Source organism: Anolis sagrei, chromosome X (assembly GCF_037176765.1).
Source record: "Anolis sagrei isolate rAnoSag1 chromosome X, rAnoSag1.mat, whole genome shotgun sequence".
NCBI classification, from domain to species: Eukaryota; Metazoa; Chordata; class Lepidosauria; order Squamata; family Dactyloidae; genus Anolis; species Anolis sagrei.
In genome coordinates this window covers 41,528,524-41,555,951 of record NC_090034.1, presented here as the reverse complement: position 1 = coordinate 41,555,951, position 27,428 = coordinate 41,528,524, and the positions used below count along the sequence as shown (strand labels likewise).

Below are 27,428 nucleotides of genomic sequence, written 5' to 3'. Positions count from 1 at the left end.
AGTGTCGCGAGCTTTCTTTCCCAGCCGGCCCCTTTAAAGAGACGGACGCGTTGCTCGTGGAGCCCCAGGGACAGCTTCCCAGCCCGATTAGACGGCGATGGAGAACGTTACTGAGGGAACTTGGGACTCTCTGCCGGTTCAGCTGAGCCCCGGCGTCCGGAAGGCCTTGCGAGAGATGGGCTTTCCTCACATGACGCCTGTGCAGGTAAGAAAGGCAGGCCCAGAGTCTAAGAAGGCTTTTTCTATGAGCCTTCTCTGTTTCAATAGAAAAGGTGTTCTAGTTCACCCACATTTAGAGAGCCCTGTGACTCCAACCGACAACGGATCTGGACCAAACTTGGTACATTGGCCCAGTATGGCCAACAGAACATATTGGAGGAGGGTTTTGTGTGTGTGTGGGGGGATTAACCCAGGATGATGGGAGTTATAGTTCACCCCATATCCCGAGAACCCAGTGACTCCCGCCAACAAGGGTTTTAAACCAAACGTGGCACACAGAGCCAGCATGACCAACTATAAACACTGGTGGGGTTTGGAAGGAAATGATCTTGGCTGCTGAGATTTATAGTTTGCCCACATTGCAAGAGCCCAGGCCCGTCGCCAGGATTTCGATTCGGGGGGGGGGGGCTGAGTCCGAGTGAAAGAGGGTCTACCCTAGCAAACCTTTTGTATCGTTACCCCAATACCCCCATGCACATGGGATATATTGAGTAGGGTGATCAGATCATGATATGAATAAACATAACAGTTTAAATAATGCACCAGTAAGGCCTTTTCGCGAACCACCATGAGAATTTCAGGGGGGGGGGTTCAAGCCCCCCAAGCCCCCCCCCCCCCCGGCTACATGCCTGAGCCCTATAAACCCAACTGACGATGGATCTGGACCACACTGGGCACGCAGGCTCAGCATGGCCAACTGTCAATACTGATGGGGTCTCGGGGGCAGTGACGGAGGATGATGGGAGTTGTAGTTCATCCACAATCAGAGAGCACAGTGACCCCAGCCAGTGGTGGTTCTGGACCACACTTGGCACACAGAGCCAACTTTGAATACTGGTGGGGGTTCAAGGGGGTTCAGCTTGATTTTTGGGAGTTGTAGTTCACTCACATCCAGAGAGCACTGTGATCCCAACCAACGACAAATCTGGACCACACTTGGCACACATAGCCAGCATGACCAACTTTACATACTAGTGGGGTCTGAGGCCTTTGACAGAGGATTATGGGAATTGTAGTTTGACCACTTCCACAGGCATTTTAATGGGACCATCCATAACATCCTAAACCAAACAATGACTGCTTCTTAACGTTTAGCCTTACAAAATCCCTAACCCAGGTTTTGCCAGATGCCTAAGCAGGTCCCAAGTAACGAAAGGTTCTGCCCCTGAAAAAGCCAATGTCTGCCTCCGGGGTTTGTAATTCTTGTGTAATCTCATCTATGTTTAGTTGGAAGTATATTTCGCCCCTCATTTTGGGGTGCTTAGGTCTTTAAATATCTAAATGTCATCAAAAGGTCATCTACACTTTAGAATGAAAGCTCAGTGCTGTAGAATATTGAGAGCGATTATTATTATCATTATCATCATTATTATTATTATTTATACCCCAAGGAGACTCAACGTAGCAAACAATGCTGAAAACTATAGAATGTGCAATTTAAAAGTGACAACAGATAAACACTAAAATAGAATTCAACATCCGGTAGACTTTCTTCACAGAAATCTTCACCAGAACCTGTATGATGTGTAAAAATGAGAGACTCCGTTAACAGGCTATTACAGGCTATATTAACAGGCTGTAACACCTTAGTTACATCCAGAATGGACTACTGCAATACACTCCATGTGGGACTGCCTTTGAAGACGGGTCGGAAATTGCAGCTAGTGCAAAGGACAGCTGCCAGATTACTAAGTGGAGCTAGCTACAGGGAACATAGCACACCCCTGCTGAAGCAGCTCCACTGGCTTCCAACAAGTTTCCGGGCTCAATTCAAGGGGCAGGTTATTACCTATAAAGCCCTATATTCTTTGAGTCCAACCTATCTTCGAGACCGCATTTCTTTCTACGAACCAGCACAGGCTCTGAGATCGACAGGGGAGGCCCTTCTCTCAGTCCCACCGCTGTCTCAAGCACGGTTGGTGGGGGACGAGAGAGAGGGCCTTCTCTGTGTTTGCCCCCCCCCCCCCGGCTCTGGAATATCCTCCCAAAAGAGCTTAGATTACCCCCCACCCTTCAATCTTTCCGTTCCAACCTGAAAACATGGATGTTCAGACAGGCCTTTGACCTTGAGTAGGCTGAATGGGCTCATATAAAGCTGATACTTGGCACCTTGTCAATTGATGGCAGGTAGTTTTATCTACTGTTGTTTTAAAATTGTATTATTTTGATTTTATGCTACATGTGTTGGCGGGGATTCTTGTTATAATTTTATGTGATTTTTTAAACTTTTTTTACCTATTATATGTTATATATGCACACTGGAGTGCCTTGTAAGCTGCCCTGAGTCCCTTTAGGGAGATGGTGGCAGGATATAAATAAAGAATTGAATTGTTTCTGTAGTTTTGGCCAATCTAAAATAGCAGGACTATAAGTGCTTTTGTACAATATCCTCTTTAATATAAAGATACACATTTCTTCTGTCAGCAGTCCTTTAAAAAGAGACATGACGGGCTAGCATTCTCCATAATCTTTTCTTTTAAAAGTCTGTTTTTGTATCTCTTTCAGTCTGCAACAATTCCCTTGTTCATGGCAAATAAGGACGTTGCTGCTGAAGCGGTGAGTATGTTGCCACTTGGCTATGATTTGGACTTTGATGGTGTGCAGTGCTAAAGATGGTATACTTGACGTTTTGTGTTTCCATGCCCCTAGGTGACTGGCAGCGGCAAAACTTTAGCTTTTGTGATTCCCATAATAGAAATTCTTCTCCGAAGGGAAGAAAAGCTTAAGAAAAAGCAGGTAAAATCACATGCTTTTCTCGCTTCCCTTTGTTAACTAGGAATGGGATGACCTGGTGTGTGGCCTTTCACAGATGTGGTAAAATTATTTTCATTTATGTCAGAAGATGGTGGATGAAGTGACATGTAGGTAACAAGCAAGACATGTTGCTACATGCAGTCCTTTACTTAATGACACTTCCTTGTTTTCCTTCTCTCTGCCACTCTTCTATTGTCAGCTGTCACAAATCAAATGGAAAATAGAGGAATAAATTGCATTTGAAGGACCCCTAACCCAGTGTTTCACCCCCCGTTTTCTTTGTGACACCGTAGGTTGGTGCAATCATCATCACACCCACAAGAGAGCTTGCTGTTCAGATAGAGGAGGTGATCTCCCACTTCACAAAACACTTCCCCCAGTTTAGGTGAGTCGGGGATTCCAATTGCAAGAAGACTGGCCGTAATGTCATGTTTGGGTGAGTTTTTGAATTGTTATGTGTGCTTTGTTTCAGCAAATGCCTCTTTATTGGTGGAAAGAATCCCATGGAAGATGTCGAAAGATTCAAAGAACAAGGGTGAGTGGCTTACTGCGCTGCTGAGTATTTACTTAACTTGATGTCAGATTGTTGGAAAATGTTGTTTTTTAAATATACCGTGCATGTTATATTAAGTTGATAGAACCCTGTGTCCTCCTTTTTATTTGAATACGGGATTTTTTACAGAACAGGCAATGATGGTATTCCCATAGGGAATATATAAGGAAGTTGAATGTGAGATAGACTTTAGTGCAGGCATTCCCTGCTCATGTACAGAGCTGAAAACTAGCATTTCAGACAGGCAGTTATATACATACCCAGCCAGAGCTTTAAAAACGTTATTTTTTTATTTATCGTATTAGAAGCGAATTGAGAATACAGTTACAATTATTTAAAAACACAAACAAAGTTAAGCTTGCCATTATACTAAATGTCCTTTGACCAGTAGCTGTCCACTTGGAGTGCCTCTGGTGTCGCTGTAAGAAGGTCCTCCATTGTGCATGTGGCAGGGCTCAGGTTGCATTGCAGCAGACGGTCTGTGGCTGGCTCTTCACCACACTTACATGTCATGGGCTCTGCTTTGTAGCCCCATTTCTTAAGGTTGGCTTTTCACCTCGTGGTGCCAGAGCACAGCCTGTTGAGTGCCTTTCAAGTCACCCAGTCTTCTGTGTGCCCAGGAAGGAGTTTCTTATCAGGTCTCAGCCACTGATTGAGGATCCGGGTTTTAGCCTGCCACTGTTGAATTCTCGCTTGCTGAGGTGTTCCTGCAAGTATCTCGGTAGATCTTAGGAACTATTTTTGGATTTAAGGTAATTTTGGGAGTATAGCTTCCAGCATCTCCAACCACCGTGACTACTTGCTATGCTGGCTGGTGGATGCTGGGAGTTATAGCTGAAAAAAAAAGACATTTCCCCAGTATAGCTTCCCCTCCCCCTTGTACAACTTATTGTTCATCATCGTTGTGTGCCTTTGTTTCTGATGTATGTTGAAAGCAAATCTTTAGTGCATTTCCATGAGTATTAGAAACCCAGTCTTACAGAGTCTTAGACCAACACTTACACCGGTTCTCTGTTCTATCTCCCTCTCCACTCTTTAAACCAGTATCCCTCCTGGGAATACTGTTTTAAAGAGATGGGAGTTGTAGTTCTATGCTATATGTCTTGAATCCTGAACTTTTCTTCTTTCCGTGAGCCTTACTGACATCAGCCATTTCTTCCATTTGAATCCATCTTCCTCCCATTTAATCCTAAAGATCCTAGTTTGTGACCTATGCATTTCCACAGCTCCACATGAATAAGGACATAATAAGCATAATTTGGAATTGGCTGCCTAGAAAAAAACACTTTGCTGTATGATGGGATTAGAGCAGACGTGTGCCAAATTTTTTTGTAGTATTTGAAATTTCAAAGGAAAACACAAACAACAAGCATCTCCTTTGCCTTTGTGTTATCTCCTTTGACCGTGCATTCTTTCCGGAACTAAGATTAATACAATCTTGCAACATTGGCAAGAAGGAAGTATTCTCCAAAACAGACTGAAAAGTCTTTTGTGTGTTTGTTTTTGTCCCCAACAGCGGAAACATCCTCGTGGCCACTCCAGGTCGTTTGGAGGATATGTTCAGGAGGAAATCGGAGGGGCTGGATTTGGCCAGCTCCGTAAGATCTCTTGACATTCTAGTCTTGGATGAAGCAGATCGGCTCTTGGACATGGGCTTTGAAGCAAGGTATTTTCCTTTTTCAGCACTGTTCTAGTGGAGCCAGGACTTTCAGGGTCAAAATGCTGAGACTTCTTGATCAGTCTAGACTGCGAATTCTCTGGAACCCTGCTCCTCTGTTTTCTCTGAACTTTGCTGCAGTCCTTACAGTAGCTGAGACTGGCGGTGGGATATATCTTTCCAGCAACATTATATTATGTGCAGTGTCTGTTGCAGGGAACCCCTGGTGGCACAGTGGGTTAAACTGCTGAGCTGCTGAATTTGCTGACCGAAAGTTTGAATCCAGGGAGCAGCGTGAGCTCCCGTTGTTAGCCCCAGCTTCTGCCAACCTAGTAGTTTGAAAACATGCAAAAATGAGTAGATCAATAGGTACCGCTCCGGTGGGAAGGTAACAGCGCTCCATGCAGTCATGCCGGCCATATGACCTTGGAGGTGTCTATGGACAATGCCAGCTCTTCGACTTAGAAATGGAGTTGAGCACGATCCCCCAGAGTCGGACATGACTGGATTTAATGTCAGGGGAAAACCTTACTTGGCTTTTTGCAGTACAAAGTATTTTGGGTTTGATCTGTGATGGGCAATTGAAAACCTACTCCTAGTGGTGATGAAATCTGCTAGAACTGGTTCCTTGCTATAACTGACCACAGCTACCTGCATTTTTGGACTTCTTAAATGCTCTTCTATTGAGTGCCACACCTCAGAATTTGCCATTGCAGCGCTGTTTGTAAGCAGGCCGTCTCTCATTGATTTTTGGCATTGACTTTAACCATCAGTGTTTAAGTCAGAAGACAATTCTTATTGGCAGCTGTGGGAAACAGTGTGCCTTTTCTCTTGACCTAGCAGAGCTAGCTCCTCTGACTGATGATCATTATCTTTGCTTACAGTTTGAATACTATTCTGGACATTTTGCCGAAGCAGAGACGGACAGGACTCTTCTCTGCAACTCAGACCCAAGAGGTTGAAAACTTAGTGAGAGCTGGCCTCCGCAACCCTGTCCGCATCTCTGTGAAGGAGAAAGACATGGCAGCAAGCAACACCCAGAAGACCCCCACACGACTCCAGAATTTCTATATGGTATGAAGTGGTCTTGGATCTCAACTTTCATGGGATAGTTTTTAATGATAGGGTTCTGTGTCACTTTGGTGATGCTGAAGGGTGATGCATGTGGAGCCTCAGCACTTCTCCTTAATTATATACAAAGCTTGGGAAAGTTTTTTGAACTACAGCTCTGGAAATTGCAGTCCAAAAAGTAACTGGGTGCACTTGATACGTTGCCATAGGATTGTTTTCCACTGAGGGTGGAAATCCACTGAGGGAATGTGATTTTCCTGTTTCTTGGCAGGGGGTTGGATGGCCCACAGGGTCTCTTCCAACTGTAGGATTCTATGAATCCTTCACCTGGTAAAGGGTTTTGAGGTGGGACTTGAAAGTCAGCAGTATTCTGTTTTCCCTGCCATTCATTTATTCCTGCCTGTTTTGTTTCTGTTGTTGGCATTTAGATCTGCAAAGCGGATGAGAAATTTAACCAGTTAGTTCACTTTCTTCGTCAGCACAAGTCAGAAAAGCATCTTGTCTTTTTCAGGTAATACCAAATGGGACACTCCATAGTCTTTGATTTGCATTGGCTGAAGAGCAGCCTTGGCAGCCTTTAAGATTACAGGATCTACTTTATTTTCACTCATGATATTTGCTGATCTACTGCAGATCACCCAGATATCTATATTCATCCCACACGTGAACTAACAGGCAAAATTGATGATGATGATGATGATGATGATGATGATGATGATGATGATGATAATAAACACGATACGGGGATTTAAAGATCAAACTGCAAAGACTCTGGCACAAGTCAGTCAAGGTGGTCCCTGTGGTGATCGGCACACTGGGTGCAGTGCCTAAAGACCTTGGCCTGCACTTAAACACAATCAGCACTGACAAAATTACCATCTGTCAGCTGCAAAAGGCCACCCTACTGGGATCTGCATGCATTATTCGCTGATACATCACATAGTCCTAGACACTTGGGAAGTGTCCAATGTGTGATCCAGTACAACAGCCAGCAGAGCGATCTTGTTTGCTGTGTACTAATCTTGTTGTGTTTCAAATACTATTACTACTAATAATAAAACTTTATTTATACTCCACCACCATCTCCTGGAAGGGACTTACGGCGACTCACAAAATTACCTTTTGTCACTGGAGAGATGACCCTTGACCCTCCAGGTGTTTCCTGTATTATATCTCCCAGCTTCCCTCATGAATCTTGGCAAGTCTCTGAAGTCAGTGTGGAAGGAGAGCCCATGATTTGAGACATGAGGGAGGGCTTATATAAGGAGATTTATTTCAAGATTTTTTATCCATTCATTCCTTCTGATAGTATTTTTCAGGGTAGGCTGGAGTGGCCTTACTCATGCTGAACTCCCATCTCTCTCAGTCTGAAATATGGAGGTAATAATGATTGTGGGAAGCTTGGAGACCCATGACATCAGTCTTGCATTTCTTTGCAGTTTTAAACGCATACAATTGAGATTGTTGGTGCTGTCTTTTTCATGGCCTTTTCTCTCTCCTTACCAGTACTTGTGCCTGTGTAGAGTATTATGGCAAAGGGTTGGAATCCTTGATTAAGAATGTGAAAATCATGTGCATCCATGGGAAGATGAAGCACAAACGGAATAAGATTTTTATGGAATTCAGGAAGCTTTCAAGGTGAGAGGCCTTATTGCAGTCTCATTCAGCCAAATGCTGTGCATGTAGTTTTATTCCACGTAATGATCTAGGTGTAAGAATATAGAGTGAATTACTAAGAATTTGGAATGGTTAGTCTTAGAATTTCATATTTAACAGCCATATATTGCATACTTGTTAAGAAACTTAGATCTTTGTGTTCTTGAAGGCTTTCATGGCTGGAATCACTGGGTTGCTGTGGGTTTTCTGGGCTGTCTGGCATGTTCCAGAAGGATTCTCTCCTGACGTTTTGCAGACATCGATAGCAGGCATCCTCAGAGGTTCTGAAGTCTGTTGGAAACTAGGCAAGTGGGGTTTATATCCCTGTTGAATAATGTCCAGGGTGGGAGGAAGAACTCTTGTCTGTTGGAGGCAAGTGTAAATGTGGCAGTTGGCCACTCTGATTAGCATTGAATGGCCTTGCAGCTTTAAAGCCTGGCTGCTTCCTGTCTGGGGAAATCCTTTGTTAAGAGGTGTTAGCTGGCCCTGATTGTTTCCTGTCTAAAATTCCTCTGTTTTTTAGTGTTGTTCTTTATTTGCTGTCCTGATTTTAGAGTGCACAGAGAACACAGACTACACAGAGAGCCATTGAAATACACAAACAATCAGGACCAGCTAACACCTCTCAATGAAGGATTCCCCCGGGCAGCAATAGCCAGGCTTTGAAAGCTGCAAGGCTACTCAGTGCTAATCAAGCTGACCAATGGCAACATTCACACTTTCTCCACCCTGGACATTATTCCACAGATATATAAAACCCACTTGCCCAGTTTCCAATAAACCTCACGACCTTTGAGAATGCTTGCCATAGATGTGGGCGAAATGTCAGGAGAGAATGCTTTTAGAGCATGACCAGACAGCCCGAAAAAATCACAGCAACCCATGTAGCTCTTTCTCTTTACATAAAAATGTTGTCTTTTCCTAGTGGCATTCTGGTTTGCACTGATGTAATGGCCCGGGGCATCGACATTCCAGAAGTGAATTGGGTTTTGCAGTACGATCCTCCAAGCAATGCAAGGTACTACTTTTTCCTCTCTAAAGAATTGAGACCATTTTTAATTGCCAGTTAAGATGGGCAGAATATAAACCATTTATCAAATGCAGTAATTGCGTATCCCTTTTTGAAATGCTTGGGGCAAGAAGTGTTTTCGATTTCGGATCAGGAATATCCATATTTGTAGATTTGTACATAGTAAGATATTTTGGAGATGGGACCTAAATCTAGAATTTAATGTGTGTTTCATATATTCCTTATATTGATATCCTGAAGGTAATTTTATACACAATGCTTTTAATATTGTTAGGTACTCAGTGCAGATTATAGAATACATACGTGGCAAACATTCAGTGTGGTTATACAATTAACAACAAACACAGACAATACACAGAGACAAGGCTTCACTCTTTTTCATCTCCAACATTTGGAGACTGTGCCCGACTCGGCCATGGGGGAAGTGCCATTGTTCCATTTTTCCGCACCGAGAAGCCTGTTGTCCATGGATGCCTTCCTGATCGAATTGCCAGCGTGTCTTCATGGGCACCTTTTACCTCCTCGCCAAAGCATTACCTATTTATCTACTCACATTGCTCAGCTGAGAACTGTACATTTAGAGCCCATTGAGGTAAACAGTAGAGGTGATGCAGATATTTGATTTGGATCAAGACCTTGTTAACAGCTTGTTTATTTTAACTTACGTTGTACTGTATGTGTATGTGTTTGTCAATTTTTTCTGATACGGCCAATGGGCTAATCAATAAAACGTACACAATATTCACATGGCTGTTTTTGAACTGCTAGGACTGATGGCAGGAGCTCACCCTGACCTGTGGCTTAAACTGCCAACCTTCTGGTCAGCAAGATTTTCTGTAGCTGGTGGTTTAACCCGCTGTGCTAACCACGGCCCCAACAAACAAACAAAGCTTGCATACTTTGAACCAGCAAAAGCCTCACTATCCCAACAACTCACATGCACAATTGTGGATTTTGGTGCACAATTGTGGATTTTGGTGCACAATTGTGGATTTTGGTGTAAGAGACACTCAATCTGTATTAGGGTACCTGTTCTTGTTTTCAAGTCGTTTGTGATCTTCAAGAGCTTCTCCATTGCTGAGTTGCCTTTCTCTCCCCTTCCTTTCAGTGCTTTTGTGCATCGCTGTGGCCGCACAGCACGCATTGGCCACTTGGGCAGCGCACTTGTCTTCCTGCTTCCAATGGAAGAAGCTTATATAAATTTTCTAGCTATTAACCAAAAGGTGAGGTGACTGTTTCATTTTCAACAAATGTAAGAGGCAGTGTGTGTGCGTGCTGTGTCTTGAAAGGGGCTCCTGAAAATGAATTTGTTTATCGAACAGTTACTGAGTGCCATTTTTTGTATATAGTTATTGAGCCATCACAGAATAAATATAGAACAAACCAAACAAACACCAAAGTAAATTCATAAGTTGGGATCACCAAGATGGCATGGCAGTGTTGTCTTATAAATACTTTTTGTCTAATAACAGTGGATAAAGGTAAAAGTAGGACAGTCTTGATGAGTTGATTTGCTGTCTAATAGATGAGGCTGACATGAGCCCCCCTTCACTCTCCACTCATCTTGTGAGGCCTGTTTTTCATTTTAAAGCATGTTCAAAATGGTATTTAAATGCCCAGCTGGCCAGGAAAGCTGTCTCCTGTGTGCTGGAGATTACTTTGGCTAATATACCGTATATACTCGAATATAAGCTGAGTTTTTCAGTCCTTTTTTTGGACTGAAAAAGTCTTCCTCGGCTTATAGTCGAGTCAAGCTGGGCAGCAGCGCCTGGAGGCAAGGCTCCGAAGCTGGCTGGCCTTCACCTCTATCGAGTAGGCCGGAGGAGGTGGACGAACAGCAGCGGAGCCCACAGGCGAGCCTTGCCCCTCAATCTCCAGCCTCAGGCCAGTAAAGCACCTGGCAAGTGCACCCGCTTCCAGCAACATCACCTCAGGCCTCCTTACCTTAAGCTGAGTGAACCAGCTGGCGAGTGTTTCTGCTGCCACTGCTACTTCCAACAAGGCCGCCTCTGGCCTCCATCTTCAGCCTCTGGGAGCAGCACGGTGTGGGCCATACACTCTGTCGGCCCCAGCTGGGCCCAGGAAGGAAGGAGGCATCGTAAGGCCAAAGGAAGCCTTGTTGGAAGCGACGGCGCCAGCAGCAAATGCGCTTCCCAGCCACTAACTCGGTTGGAAGTGGCTTCGCCAAAAGTGAGGCTGAATAGAGCTGGCTATGGAGGCCAGCGCGGCTCTCCGCAGCCAGTGCAGGCTTCCGCTGGCCTCCCCAGCTCCTGAAGTCAGGCAGGCAGGTCGCTGCGAGCGGAGGTCCTTCTCCGCTGCATCGGCTGCGTCCTTCTCTCGCTCCTGCGGAGGCAAGCGCTGGTGTATGCAGCAAGCAGAGAATGCAGCCAATGCAGCAGAAAAGGACCTCCACTTGCAGCGAACTGCCTGCCTGCCTGACTTCCGGGGCTGCGGAGGCCTGTGGAAGCTGCGGAGACCTACGCTGGCCTTCACAGTGCAGGCCTCCGTAGCCAGCTCCACTCAGCCTCACTGCCTGCCTGATTGACTGATTCTGGAACAAGGAGGTGCCGTACTTTGATTGTGCTTTTGCTGCATGAAGAGGGTTGGACTAGATAGCCTTTAAAGGTTCCTTTCAAATCTATTATTATTTTTATTCATATTAATATTAAAACTGGATGGCTATCTGTTGGGGGTGCTTTGATTGTGCTTTCCCTACAGAATGAAGGGGATTGGACTAGATGGCCTTTAGCGCTCCCTTCCAACATTATTATTATTATTATTATTATTATTATTATTAAGGCTGGATGGCCATCTGCCAGGGGTGCTTTGACTGTGCTTTCCTTGTATGAAGCAAGAATGAAGACGGTTGGACTAAATGGTCTTTAGAGCTCCCTTCCACTTCCATTATTATTATTATTATTATTAATATTAAGGCTGGATAGCCATCTTTCAGGGGTGTTTTGTCTGTTCTTTTCCACTTTCTCTGCAGAATGAAGGGGATTGTACTAGATGGCCTTTAGAGCTCCTTTCCAACTGTATTATTATTGTTGTTGTTTTTGTGGTAAAATTAGGTGCCTCGGCTTAAATGCAGCTTATACTCGAATATATACGGCATCTACCTGAGAACGAAAGAAGTGACAAGTGGTTTCAGCAGCACAAATGTTTTGACAATGTCACGGAATGCAGATATCCTAGAGCTTTATTTATACAGAAAATGTAATGTGGCATGTTGTCTGATAACGGATTTGAAAATTGGATCCCTTTGAACAGTGTCCCATGCAGGAAAAGAAGTTACAGACAAATGTGGTGGATGTCCTCCCCAAACTGAAATCCCTGAGTTTGGCAGACAGAGCTGTATATGAGAAAGGGATGAAGGCATTTGTGTCTTACGTTCAAGCCTATGCCAAACATGAGTGCAATCTGATCTTCCGATTAAAAGGTAATTTTGATAACCTGCTAAGTGCTGGTGCTCACCTATAAAACCCTAAACGGTTCCGGGCCAGCTTACCTGTCCGAATGTATTTCCCCCTACAAACCGTCTAGGACCTTAAGATCATCCAGGGAGGCCCTGCTCTCGGTCCCACCACCATTGCAGTTGCGTTTGGTTGGGACAAGAGACAGGGCCTTCTCCGTGGTGGCTCCTAGGCTGTGGACTCCCTCCCCAATGAGGTTAGATCTGCACCCTCCCTCACCTTCCGGAAGAAGCTTAAATCCTGGTTATGGGATCAGGCATTCACAGAATAGTTTGTTTACTGGAAAAGACAAGATTTATTGGACCGGATTTGGACTGCTTTGGAAGACGATTTTAATTCTGGTGATTTTAATCTGGTGAGCGGGTTCTTAATGCATATTTAGAATTATTTTAATTTTGTGGGTGTATTCATTATGTGCTTTATATTATGTATGGCATAGAATTGTTGCCTGTTTGGAAGCCGTTCTGCATCCCTCCACGGAGGTCGAGAAGGATGGGGTATAAATGTTTTAAATAAATAAATAAATAAATTCTCTGTTAGATGTAGTCGGTGCAAGAACGTATTGCAATAGAAACTGGCCCCATTTGCTGCCTCAGGACTGAAGGTTGCCTGGAGAGCTTGCCCCTCAGTAAAACATCAGTAAAGTTAAGGTCTTCTTGGTTTCTGTCCAGAGACCCAGCAGCTATTGGGAGCTTCTTTTTGACATAACAATAACAATAACAATAACAACAACAACAACAACAACAACAACAACAACAACAATAATAATAATAATAATAATATAAACTTTCTTTATATCCCACCACCATCTCCCCAAAGGGACTTGGGGACAGCTTACAAAGGCATTCCAGGGTGCATATATAACATACAACAGGTAAAAATGGTACATAAATATAAAACACATATACTTATAACAACAGCCACTGTCAACACATTTAGCATAAAATCAAAATACAATTATAAAAACAACTGTAGATAAAACTAATTGCCATCAATTCACAAAGTGCCAAGTGTCCTTACATGAGAGAATTCTGCTCTGTATTCAAATATTTGTTTCAAGCCCTTCTCTTCATTCTGATGGTTGCTACTTCCTTTCTTGCACGTGTCTCTTTATTCATTAGGTTAGTACTCAGTTACAAGTGGCATTCTCTGTACATTCTTTTGTTCAAAAAACTCTTATTAAATGAATTACCTGATTGGAAGATTTTGATAAATGGAACAGGAATAAGCTGCCCTGAGCATTGTGCTGTTCCTTCTGCTAGAAAGATAGAAAGGTTTTCCTTCTGTTTCTATCTGCAGCTGGTAATTTCATCTGACGTGGCCAAGTTGTGGTTACTTTCCCTGTGGTTTGTACAGACATATACTTCAAGCTGTAGTTTATGAGGCTGGTTTGTTCAACAAACCGTTGTTAAGATTGCCTACAGTTTAGGATTTGAATGGAATAATAAACTGCGGCTGGTCAGAAATGAAAGCAATCGCTGTTGAACTCTTCGCTTCCACATTAGAGGAGCAGGGAGGGTAGAACATGTATGTTTTTGGTCTGTTCTTGTGAAAAATGATGGTTTGTCCTAAACCGTCCCACTGTGGGCCCTTCCACACAGCCATATAACCCAGAATATCAAGACCGATAATCCACAATATCTACTTTGAACTGGATTATCCAAGTCCACAATGCCATATAATCCAGTTCAATGTGGATTTTATACAACTACTAGCTGTCCCCTGCCACGCGTTGCTGTGACCCAGTCTGTGTATGTGTTGTGTGTGTGTATATGTGTGTGTATATATTTGTGTATATGTGTGTTTGCATATATATATCTGTGTGTGTATGTGTATATATGGTTTTGCGCATGTGTCCTATTTTTTTGTGGTTTTTTAAATCTCTGCTGCTGTGTTTTTCAGTGTTTTTATGAGTGATGGTCACTCGTTGGCCTGATAGGTGTATTGTGTCCAAATTTGGTGTTAATTCGTCCAGTGGTTTTTGAGTTATGTTAATCCGACAAATGAACATTGCATTTTTATTTATATAGATGTGGAAGGGGCTTGGGTCTCTGCTTAGTTATATGGCTGCATGATCCATCCCTCTCTTCTCCCCACCACAGATCTGGACTTTTCCAGCTTGGCCCGAGGCTTTGCTTTGCTAAAGATGCCGAGGATGCCAGAGCTGAAAGGCAAATGTTTCTCCGACTTCACGCCTGTGGATATGGACACAGATTTGATCGCGTTCAAAGACAAGAACCGAGAGAAACAGAGACAGAAATTTCTGGAGCAGCGAAGGACAGAAGGGCAGGAGCAAGGAAGGAGGAAAAGGTTTGCCAAAAACAAGGCCTGGTCCAAGCAGAAAGCCAAGAAGGAGAAGAAGAAGAAATTGACAGCCAAACGGAAAAGAGAAGAGGTGAGTGATAGGTGTCTGAGTGTTATATTGGATCTAGCAAGGTTTTGATTTAGTTAATGGGGTTGTTTTAGAATTCCAAGGTCAGGATCTCCACTGTATTTGTTGATTTGTTTTTATCCTGTCATAATTCCAAGGAGCAGAGGGTAGTTGATGGGGTCCCCCCCCCAATGTTATTCTCACAGTGGCTGAAATAGATTGGTCATAGAGAAATTTATTTATTTATTTATTTTATTTGTTTACTGTATTTGTATACTGCCTTTCTCAGCCCGTAGGTGACTCAAGGTGGTTAACAGGGCAAAATTCAATGCTTACAGTGTCATAAATACAATTAAAAACATAACATATAACAAAAACTAAGTAAATTAATAAAATATAAATTCATAGTGTCTCCTTGTTAAAAACGTTGTCTGGTCTCATTGTCTAGTCATTCCATTTTTCTATGTCAGTTACTCTGCATTTGCAAACGCTTGTTCAGAAAGCCACGTCTTGACTTTTTTCTGAAATGTTAAAAGGAAGGTGGCCGATCTAATATCTATAGGGAGGGTGTTCCACAGCTGAGGGGCCACCACTGAGAAGGCCCTGTCTCTCGTCTCTGCCAAACATACTTGTGATGAAGGCGGTAACGAGAGTAGGCCCTCCCCAGGCGATCTTAAGGTCCTAGAAATCCACTTAGCTTTGAAGTTGAGCCCAGCAGCTGTGTGTTAGCTGTCTTGTTCTTGTCTTCTCTGGAGGGAAGAACCTGTAATGTTCATAAACTATGATTTGAGCACATCCACATATGGCATATGGATTTTAATGTCAAGAGGCCAAGTTAGTCAATTTTAGGAGTACGTATAAATGAAGATTAGAAGCAAGAGATCGATGTAATTAGGTTGCTGTGAGTTTCCTGGGCTGTCTGGCCATGTTCCAGAAGCATTCTCTCCTGACGTTTCACCCCATCTATGGCAGACATCCTCAGAGGTTGTGATGTCTGTTGAAAACTAGGCAAGTGGGGTTTATATATCTGTGGAATGTCCAATTTTAGAAGTTTTTTTAATACTGGTAGCCTCATGCTTGTGGATTTCAATGGCGTCTCTGTGTAGTCTGTGTTCTCTGTGTACTCTAAAATCAGAACAGCAAATAAAGAACAACACTAAAAAAACAGGGAAATTTCAGACAAACAATCAGGGCCAGCTAACACCTCTCAACAAAGGATTTCCCCAGGCAGGTAGCAGCTAGGCTTTGACGCTGCAAGGCCATTTAATGCTAATCAAGGTGGTCAACTGCCACATTCACACTTGCCTCCAACAGATAAAGAGTTCTTCCTCCCACCCTGGACATTATTCCACAGATATATAAACCCACTTGCCTAGTTTCCAATAGACCTCACAACCTCTGAGGTTGCCTACCATAGATGTGAGTGAAACGTCAGGAGAGAATGCTTCTGGAACATGGTCAAACAGCCTGGAAAACTCACAGCAACCCAGAGATTCTGGCCATGAAAGACTTCAACGACACATCTGTGTAATTGTTTGGGGGGAAACTAAAATTGGTGCATCCGCTGTGTTAAAATCTGCTTTTTAAAATTCTCTGACTGCAGGGGTCTGATGTAGAAGATGTTGATATGGAGGAACTGCTGAACGACACGCGGCTCCTCAAAAAGCTGAAAAAGGGCAAAATCAGTGAGGAAGAGTTTGAGAAGAAGCTGCTGTGCAGCACAAAGGAAGCTCAGGCAGAAACAATGGGCGACTCAGGCTCGGAAGGATGAAGCATAAACTGTGAGAGCTTGTTCTTTGGATAGCAATAAAATAGACTTTTCTATGTAACAGATGCTCCTGTGCTCTTGGCATTAGCACTGTAGCCTCCTCCAACCTCCAAATCGGGCATTTAAAGCATTGTAGTCCAATGCATCTGGAAGGGATCATGTTCTGGGAGGCCTTGAGCTGGAAAGAGAGGCAGGCATTATTATTATTATTACTACTACTAATACTACTACTAACTTGGGTATCCGGCGTTTCCCGGGTTATTTGAAAAAGTCAATTTTTTAATTGTACAAAACGCATAAGGTTGTGAGTGAACTACAACTCACATCATGCCTAGTTAAACCCGAAAAACTCTTATCAGTTATGTTGGGCAAGTTTGCTCTAGATGTATCATCAATGGGATTTAGTGTGTTCTCTGGTTGTGGGTGAACTACAACTCCCAGAAAGGAAGGTCAGTTCCCCCCAAACCTCTCCAGTAATCAAATTTCGGCCTATCGGGTATGTGTGGCAAGTTTGGTCCAGATCCATCGGTGTTTGGGTTCACAGTGCTCTCTGGATGTTGGTGAACTACAATGCCCCCAAATCAAGGTGAATTTCCTCCAAATACCTCCAGTATTTTTTGCTGGTTATGGGGGCTCTGTGTTCCAAGTTTGGTCTAATTCCATCTCTGGTGGAGTTTAGAGTGCTCATTGATTGCAGGTGAACTATAAATCCCAGTACCTACCTCTTCGAAATGTTCTAGCCAATTCCCCTCAAAACCCACCAGTATTCAGATTTGGGCATATCGGGTATGCATGCCAAGTTTGGTCCAGATTAATCATTGTTTGGGTTTATAGTGCGCTCTGGATGTAAGTGAACTACAACTCCTATAAATCTACCCAAAGACTGTCAGTATTTCTTGTTGGTCATGGGGGTTCTGTGTGCCAAGGTAGTTCCAGGTCCATTGTTGATGGAGTTCCGAGTGCTCTTAGATTGCAGGTGAACCATACATCCCAGTACCTATAAATCATGGCAAATCTCTAGTATGTTCAGTTGTTGATCAATTCCTGTTTGCTCTGTGCCATAGGAAATAATAGGAAAAGGTTAAGGGAGAGGCAGTGGGCGGGGTCATGCAAATTTCACACAAATTTAGATTAATGTCAGTGATGGAGGAAACACATAAAATCTCGGATGCAATTGTCCCTGTATGAAAGCTTTTGCTCGGGTGATGGGCAGTGTGCTGTTTGTGGAGGACATTGGCAGGGCTCTTGTACATGTTCGTGACGCTCTCTATAGCCTGCAGTGTTATTGGTGAGAGAGCCATTGATGTCTCCTGAGGAGTGGGAGCTATAGCTGTTTGTGGAGGCAGGAGCTTGTTTGAGTAAGTGGACAGCCCAGTCACACACACACATATTTTCACTTGTATTATGTGTATAGATTATGATTATTATATTTAAACTGAAAATTCCAGGAAATGGAAGAGAAAGTATGCTTTGTACAAATCTCCCTGGAGATTTACAAGATTGGAAAATGATTTTTTCCAGGGGAGGATAATGGACTGCCTTTCCTTCCAAGTGGCACAAGTGCTGTTTTAATTATTACACACATGGATAAAATTATCTGCAAATTGTACAAAAACATCCGGACAATTGTTCTTTTTCAGTGAATTTATTCCCAGTAACGTAGTTTCCATATTGTTTAGTAGGCTCTTCGTACAATCGACCAGAACATATCCCTTTTTGTGAATGTACTACCAACAAGCTGCCAAGCAAAAACACGTCAGCTTCAGCACATCGGAAGTGGACAGTTCACAAATATAATTTAATAAGTTCATCACTGACAGCAGAGGGGGTCAGGACCCCAAGATCCGTAAAGAGGAGAGTGATCAGAGATGGGGACGTATAGTCAATCCAGGGATGTTCCATCATGAGGGTCTTACTGTTCTTCAGTGTGTCTGCTTTATACTAAGAGAAGAAAAGAAAGGGGGAAAAGACACAAATTACCATTTTCTGAGAATGGCCAGTTGTTCCCTTGTGGGGATGGCATCAAGATGAAGCCAGAACACTGAAGGATGCTCTACATAATAGAAAGATGCCAATGGCCACAAGAAAGTTGTCTATGGGTTGGCTTGAACAACATTCTGATCAGAGTAGCAACTCTATATAGTAATAATAATAATAATAACAACGATTGAAGAGAAACAACTGGCAAAGCTGTCACGATACGAGGATTTAAATATTGAACTGCAAAGGCCCTGGCACAAGCCAGTCAAGGTGGTCCCAGTGGTGAATGGCACACTGGGTGCAGTGCCTAAAGACCTTGACCTGCACTTAAACACAATTGGCGCTGATAAAATTACCATCTGTCAGCTGCAAAAGGTACGGCTCCGGCCCAGCGTACCTGTCCGAACGTATCTCCTATGTCCCACCTCGGAGTTTAAGATCTTTTGGGGAGGCCCTGCTCTCGGCCCCGCCTCTATCACAAGTGAGGCTGGTGGGGATGGGGGACAGGGCCTTCTCAGTGGTGGCCCCCCGCCTGTGGAACTCACTCCCTGGGGAAATTAGGTCATCAACATCCCTCCTCTCCTTCAGAAGGAAGCTGAAACATGGATATGGGACCAGGCCTTTGGGTAATCTGGCAGACTGACAAGGTAATGACGACCAGAATTTGGAAAGGACTATGGTAATGCTGAATGGATTTACGGATTTTAGAACTCGGTGAACGTTGACCACTAGATTGGCTTTTAGTTGTTATTGTATTAATTGAATGTTTTAACTTGTGGTTATTGTTATGTATTTTATCTGTTGAATTGTTGGCATCGAATTGTGCCGGTTGTAAGCCGCCCTGAGTCCCCCCTAGGGGTTGAGAAGGGCGGGGTAGAAGTGCCCGAAATAAATAAGTAATAATACTAGGATCTGCACACATTATTTGCCGATACATCACACAGTCCTAGACATTTGAGAAGTGTCCAATGTGTGATCCGATACAACATCCATCAGAGTGATCTTTTTTGCTGTGTACTAATCTTGTTGTGTTTCAACTACTACTACTACTACTACTACTACTACTACTAATAATAATAATAATAAACTGGCCAATAGATATTTGGTGCCTCAAATGTGGGCCCTATTTCTGGGTTTGTTTGACCGTCCAATTCCAAAAATGGCACCCGTTTCCCCCATCAACTCTAGTTATTGAGATACATAACATATGCCATCTTCCGGTTACCATCTGCTGTTTTGGATAGGTGTTTGTGGACAACCTGCAAGATTACATTGCTTTTGGGGTTCCATCCATTATAGGCCTTTAATGCATAAACAATTAACGGACATAATTTTCCACTCTTAAATTACCTTAAATTTATCTGGGACGTCCTGCTGGTTCAGAGGAAAGAGTCTTACGAACTTGAAACTCTCTGCAACCACATAGAAGGGCTTGTTCTGAGCTTTGGCACACACAGCCATTTGGTTTGTGCCAATCTGAGGAAGCCAAATGGGTGGGAAAATACTTCAGTCAGGACAATGAAGAAAGCAACTGCCTTTTTATTTCTTTTAAAAAACCCAAAAAACAAAGCTCCAGCACCATCATGTTCACTTTGCACTTGCCCACAGAAAGTGATCGAATTCCAAAGCACTAAACATGGACTACATCCTGCCTTAACCAACCATCTTTTCGTGCTTTACTAAAATAATCTCATTCCATCACTGTAATAAGTCATTTTTATTTATCGTGTCAGGGGCGAACCAAGGGTACAATTGTGATGTATTTGAGAACATACAGTAATAAGTCATAAGTCTATGGAAAGGGTGTTGTTCAGGATGTTTCAATTTTAAAAGGAAAGAAAATAGAGCAGGGCTATGAAAGGTACAGTTATCTAGATCAGGGCTTCTTAAACCTTCTCCACTCAATAAATTTTTATGTGACCCCAGGTATACAGGTATATAAAATAGGTGTAAGATTAAAACATTCACTGATAACAAAGCAGCATTTCAAGATTTGCTAAAGAGGCAGATTTTACTTTTCATGAAGTACAGCTGAAGCATTTTCTGCAGAGTCCACTGCATGTAGTTGCTAAAAGATTTGTCTAAATGGGTGGTGTTCAGAAACCTTTTCCTGTTGCCAATTTTTGACACCAACATTGAGGTAAGGGGACCCCATTTGGGGCTGGGACCCAAGTTTAAGAAGCAGTGGTATAGATGTTGTTGGTATTAGAATTCAAACCCGCAGTGGATACTTTTCTACTGCAACCTTTTTGGAATCTGACTTTTGCCTTCTTACACTTTAGTATGGAGTATGTGCTGTGTGCTTTGAGATCTCTCTCTGCTTGTGTGTCAGGAGAGATGTAGTGATTGAGTTTTTGCTTCTCTTGAAACCTTAGAAGAGATGGGTGTTAAAGTAGCTCAGACCCAGTTCTTTACCATGAAGAAATGTAGTTAGTTCTTTATTATTGTAAATAAACCTTTTGTGATTTTAAAGATTAGACTCTGCATGTTGGCCTCCTAAGCTCTGAATTCTTTACAGCCACATTACATGGCACTTCACGCTGTGCTCGCTAATGAGCTGGTGCTCAACTTTGTATCCTGCTGGTTTTTGGATGCTCTGTTATATTTTAGGGTAGTTTTTTTCCTAACAGTTGTACTCCCAAAGGTCCTACATAAACAATGGAAAGGATGATGGAAGTTGCAACACAACAACTTTTGCACATCCCCAATTCTTAGCTAGAGGGTGGCCATCTTTTGTAGGCCAAAACACCTGGGGACCCACAGGCTGAGAACCACTGATACAGAGAGAGGGGAGTGATTTCCCTCAATTCTCACCTTTCTGCTATCTTCTAGCATCCCCACCAAGGTAGACAGACCCATCCAAAAAGCACAGAAGTGGTACCAATGGTGGGGATGGTACAGAATAATTTAAACACAGTAAAATAATCTCCCTCCCCATGTTGCTGATGGAAGCTTCTCCTTAATAAAACAACCATCTGCCGATAGAACAGTGGTTCCCAACCTTTTTTTGACCAGGGACCACTCTCCAACATTAGTACCAAAAGGGTTATGAATCAGTTTTTGGTCAACTTCAGATTTGGTTTGGTTATTTGGGGTGCTGATTCAGAAAACTGTATTGGATAGACCACATCAGCTCTACTCTCTGATACAAAATATATTCCACCCAGTAGTCGCCATCTGCTTGACCACAAAAAAACATAAGCCTTGGCACTATAAGAGGGTTTTGCAAGACCAGTTGCTCGTTGCAACGATGTAGCAACACTGAGGCCACAGTCCATATTTTAGTTTTTGTGGCCCACTGGTGGTCCACGGACCACAGGTTGGGAACCACTGTGATAGAAGGACACCACCAGATAAATTCCCAGTGTTTTGAGAACACCCCAATCCTGCACACATGCTTCACCTTATTAATAATGCCTCCATTTTCCACTACTCCTTCAGCACCAACAATCACCAGGTCCACTCTTTCCATTATGTACCTATTTAAAAGAAGGGGAAGATCAGATGCATATACTACATCAGGAATTTCTCCCTGCAGTCATAGTCCATAATACCAGTAGCCCATCAACTTACTTGGGCATTTGAGGGAGAAAATCCCACTAACAGATCTCTCCATATGCCTGGCTAACCATTTGCTGCCACGCATGACTCTCCTTGTTCAAAGGTCTTTAAACAGGGGCTTTGGACACTCAGAGGCCTTTATTCTTGCTTTGTGTCAATTCCCAGACAGGTCAGTGGGCAAAAACAAGATCCACTCCTTTAAAGGGGAAGGAATCATGGCACAGCATGGAACCTGAAGGATCCAGGTTCAATTCTTACCTCTTGTTTTACTCTAGGATTGAGGATCAGGTCCAATAAACCATCTTTTTATTCTTCTTTCTTTGTTCAATTCCTGAATCACTCTCCACTGAATTCCAATTTTTGCACTGCTATGACAATCCCAGCCCATTTAAAAATGGCTTTGCCAAGCGACAATATTGCCCACTCACACTTACCCAACAGCAGCATCTAGGATGACTGTCACAGGTATGCCCAGTTTGGTGAGAGCTTCAGCCATAGTCTGCCTGTGTAATTGTCAACATTTTATCTTAAAACCCATTATATATATTTAAAAAGTACTTCGATCCTACGTAACATTACAAAGGATGTTCAAGAGAGGACAAAATAATAATAATAATAATAATAATAATAATAATAATAATATAGTAATGATAATCTTTTGCAGTAGAGTTCATTCATTCATTATCTTATGTGCTCATAGGAGCTTACTCTCAAGTATCAGTGTGTATACAGGACTGTAGCTTTACTTCACAAAGGGAGAACTCTGTCCAGGTAATGAAAGAGCAGACCCAGCTACTATTATTTGCATACTGAAGAAGCAGAAAGCCTTGACATCTACTTGCCCTGCTCGGTCCGGCTGTGATTCGGTGACGTAAACACTGAAACGTTTCTTGGCTTTTACTGCTGTGTCCAGCACTTTCAGGACCACTTTGGAATAAGCGTGAGTCAATACCCTCTGAGGAAACAGGACACCAATGCTTCAGTTTAGGATTCGTAATATAAATTACACAATTCTTCCTAGAAAGGCTCAGAATGTGCTGTCTGTTCCTCCCTCCCTCAAAGGAGATTGGACTACAACTCCCATTATTGGGAGGACTACTGGTCCTCTCTTCCTGAACTAGTGAAAGAAGAACCATGTGGCATTACAGACAGCCAGGTCTCAACTGTGTAGAAAAAGGGAAGTTTAAAGGGAGACATGATAAATAATATTCAAATATTTGAAGAGCAGAAGATGGGATAGATGCATTCTCTGCAGCTCCAGAAGAGAAGAACGGAATGAATGGTTAGAAATTCAAAAGGACCAGATTTCGGGTGGATATCAGTTAAAATACTATCACAGTATATACCGTTCTACAGTGGAGCAGAGTTGTCTTCAGAACTAGTAGGCTCTCCTTTGCTAGGGATATTTCAACAGAGACTGGATGGCCATCTGTCAGAATGCTATAACTGTAGATCCTACACTGAGCAAGGGATGGACTTGTAAACCTCTAGGGTACCCTCCAATTCCAATATCTCAAAGATTCTATGGCTATGTCAGCTATGGAAGTCAGAGAATATTATATTTGTGGTGAGTACCAACTTTCACATTTGTTTAGGGCAACAGTAAAATGCATAAAACCAAAGTAAGTCTGTTCCTGTGTTTTACAAAATCTAGGCTTACTCACCCCACCATCTTTGACAAAAGTATGGCAAAGTACGGCAATCTTATTCCTTGAGCCAGAGATTCGCCGGAGGAAAAGTTCTCCTCTCTCAATCATGATTGCTTTACATTTGGAATAATCCTAGAGAAAACAGCAAGAGGTGAAGGCAGGAGGTGACATCGGAGGTTCAATTAAAGAAACAAGCTCAAACATGCCTTGAGCATCATGCTTACCGTGTTTAAAGGTTTTAAAAAATTGCTAGGGTTGACACATCCTCTACTATAAAAGCCCTTCTCCATCATAGCCAAGTATGTTGAATCTGGCTCTGATTAGTTTTTTTTTCTGAAATGAGTTGGCACATGCTCACAAATCTCCCCTTTGTTGCTATTCCCATCATGTAATAAACACAAAGGCGGAAACTAGTTTCAAAGCTGGGCGTGTTTTACTGCAACTCCTGTGGGCCTTTTAATATAAAATTGGGTGACACAGACCCAAAAACTACTAATTAGTGACTGCAGTCCTGTACTCACTTGTAAACAATTGAGTGAAACTCACCGGGTTCTCCAAAGAGGTGAGACTGATGAACCGCAAGAAAAGCTCCCCTCCTGAAGAGATCGCTACCGAGGAATCAACACCAGAGAGCACTTCTATGGCTCGCTTGAGATTGGCTCTCAACCCTTGAATTGTCTCACCTGGCAGAGACAGAAGTGGGAGGGAAATGAGCTTGTAGTAACTGCATTGCCATAAACTAGAATTTCAAAGCCCCATCTACACTGACCATCTAATGCAGTTCAAAGGCAGCTTCAAACTGGCAGCCAGATAACAAATTCCCACCAAAGCATGCAAAAGAAAGCCGTCAATGTGCATCAATGTTCTGCAGTGTGTAGAATCACCATACAGGCCTCAAAATCAACACCAGGGTTTCCTATGCAATCATCTGCATAGTGAAACCACTTTCTTTAACACCGGTTTGAAACAGCATTAAATGATAGTGTAGATGGAGCCTTCATCTAAAAGCAGACGCAAAACTGTGGCTTCCAAGAGCTATGCCCAATGTAGTATATGTGCTGGTTATTTCACTGTCTCAATGATACAGATAATTAAATAGCCAGCATGTACTACATTTGAATTACTGCAGGTTAGAGATGCTACGCAGATCTCTAAGAGTAACAAGGAGAGTTTAATGAAAATTTGATTAAATTCCTGCAGTGAGTCATAATGTCTAATCCACTGTTTGACTTTTAAATCTGAAACATTTGTTGCTATATCATAAATTATCACAAATCATAAATTCCAACCTAGTTATCTACTGGACTCCAGCCCTCAAACCCAGAGCTCAGGCCACACAAGTAAAAGCCCCTACATGCCTTTGTCTCTTTTCAAAAACTCCAGCAAGACATGGATAGCAGCCACAGCTGAGGCGACATCAGGATCCTGCCTCATCTGAGTGTTAAAGGCCTCGACCAGCTCTGAAAAGAAGTGGAGGAAGAAAACAAAAAGGAGAAAGTCAATTAAGCTCTGATTTCTTTCCATATAGACTCCATATTCCCTTTAAATATTACGAATTGAAAACAACATAGCTTAATGCTGGGTATTGTCTGTTGTGAGGTTTAGAACATCCACAAACACACAGAGTGATTCTTTTTAACACACTTAGGGTGCATCTGCACTGCTGAATGAATGCAGTTTGACTCCACTTGAACTGCCATGGCTCAGTGCTTTGGAATCCTGAGAGTTATAGTTGGGAGAGGCACCAGCAGAGAAGGCCAAAGGACTTTGTGAAACAACAACTCCCAGAATCCCATAGCATTGAGGCCATGAGAGTTCCAAGTGGGATCAAACTGCATTCATTCGACAGTGTAAACACACCCATAATCAAAAATGATGACTGACAGCATTTCTTCATTCCATAGATAGAGCAAGAGTGGGGCACCTCTGGGTCCAAAGCCTTTAGCCAAACAAAGCATGCCAAACACAGCCAACACTATGGGACTGTCAAAGTTTGAGGACTTCTGGAGGCTACCCCAGTTTTCTGTACTCATAATGAAGCTGGCGCTTTTAAATAAAATCACAATAAAAGCCTGTAAGAAACTAATGTAATCATAGAATTGGAAGAGACCACAAGGGCCATCCAGTCCAACCCCATTCTACCAGGTAGGCAGACACAATCAAACCACTCCCAGCAAATGGCCACCCAGACTCTGCTTAAAAGCCTCCAGAGGAGACTTCATCACACTCTGAGGCAGCACATTCTACTGTTCTTCCTAATGTTCAGGTGGATTTGTATTGTCGAAGGCTTTCATGATCAGAATCACTAGGATGTTGTAGGTTTTTCAGGCTGTATGGCCATGTTCAGGTGGATTCTTTTTTTCCTGCAGTTTGAACTGATCACAGTTGTGATCCCCAGGTTATGCCAGTCAGCTTTCATATGATATTCAGGCAGTGATTGTTGTAGGTCAGAGCACGGTCCAGGGTAATTCCCAGGTATTTGAGTGTGCTGCAATGCTCCAGTGGGATTCCTTCCCAGGTAATCCTCAGAGCTCGGGATGCTTGTCTGTTCTTAAGATGATGTTTTAGATGGATGAGGAATCAGCTGGTTTCCCCAGTAGTAGGCAGTAAGAACACCTAGAACTTCGGAGAACTTCTGTTCAACCATCTCAAAGCTCCCTGCTTGAGTGGTAATGGTTTCAGAAGTGACCAGAAGAAGTCCCAGTCTCCGAAGAAGCAGAAAACAACCCTTGCTTATTCTTCCTCAATGGGACATCCTTTCAAAGACTGAAACATCTCAACCTTCCCTTTTCCAAGCTTAACAGACTCCAGCTTCTTCAGCTTGCTTTCCAAACCACTGGATCCTTTTGGTGGCCCATCTCTGGACACCTTCCATCTTTTTCATCTCCTTCTTGAATTGTTTTGCCCAGAACTGGACACAGGGTGGTTATTCCAGGTGAGGTCTGACCAATGAGAGTGGGACTAGGACTTCCCCACATTTAGACACGATCTTATTGATGCCCCCTACAATGACATCAGCCTTTTTCGCTGTCGCATCACAAAGGTCCACTAAGGCCCTCTTCTACACTGCCATATACAATCCAGATGATCTGCTGTGAACTCGTTTATCTGGCAGTGTAGACTCATAAAATCCAGTTCAAAGCTGATAATATGGATTATTTGATAATATGGATTATATAGTAGTGTAGAAGGGGCCTATGGCCTCTTCCACATTGCTTTTATTCCAGGATCCGATTCAAGATTATCTGCTTATCCCAGATTATCTGGCAGTGTAGATCAAAATCCTGGGATAGAGGGCAGTGTAGATCCAGCCTAAGACTCCTAGGGCCCTTCCACACAGCCCTAAAGCCCAGAATGTCAAGGCAGAAAATCCCACAATATCTGTTTTGAACTGGGTTATCTGAGTCCACACTCAGATAATGTGGGCTTCTCTGCCTTGATATTCTGGGATAGAGGGCTGTGTGGAAGGGCCTCCAGATCCTTTTCCCATGGATTGATTTCAAGTCGGATGCCTGTGCCTTGAACCCTCTTCCCATTCCCTCACCTGCTTCGTTCATAGTGGAAGAGCCAGATCACGCCACTCCTTCCATCTGCTTTTGGGACTCACGAGGCAACCAGGGCGGAACCTTGGTCGCGGGACGCGTTGGCCCCCGGAAGCCTTTCCGCGCGGCACTCCAAGCCGGAAT

General features: G+C 43.1%; 2 protein-coding genes across 2 annotated transcripts; one reads left to right on the top strand and one right to left on the bottom strand.

Moving 5' to 3' along the window:
- Positions 1-24: 24 nt before the first annotated feature.
- DDX55 (DEAD-box helicase 55) lies at positions 25-16,613 on the top strand. Its single transcript, XM_060785526.2, has 14 exons — positions 25-205; positions 2,725-2,775; positions 2,869-2,955; positions 3,267-3,358; positions 3,446-3,508; positions 5,043-5,192; positions 6,068-6,257; positions 6,683-6,765; positions 7,761-7,892; positions 8,836-8,928; positions 10,049-10,163; positions 12,211-12,379; positions 14,516-14,808; positions 16,388-16,613. The coding sequence occupies exons 1-14, from the start codon at positions 98-100 to the stop codon at positions 16,553-16,555; spliced, it is 1,794 nt and encodes a 597-aa protein (XP_060641509.2). The 5' UTR covers positions 25-97; the 3' UTR covers positions 16,556-16,613.
- A 1,565-nt stretch (positions 16,614-18,178) lies between these two features.
- Positions 18,179-27,395, bottom strand: EIF2B1 (eukaryotic translation initiation factor 2B subunit alpha). Its single transcript, XM_060785532.2, has 9 exons — positions 27,287-27,395; positions 25,101-25,202; positions 24,289-24,425; positions 23,758-23,874; positions 22,932-23,048; positions 22,528-22,592; positions 21,936-22,011; positions 19,883-20,008; positions 18,179-18,493 (listed from the first exon to the last, which is right to left on the bottom strand). The coding sequence occupies exons 1-9, from the start codon at positions 27,297-27,299 to the stop codon at positions 18,338-18,340; spliced, it is 909 nt and encodes a 302-aa protein (XP_060641515.2). The 5' UTR covers positions 27,300-27,395; the 3' UTR covers positions 18,179-18,337.
- Positions 27,396-27,428: the final 33 nt, after the last annotated feature.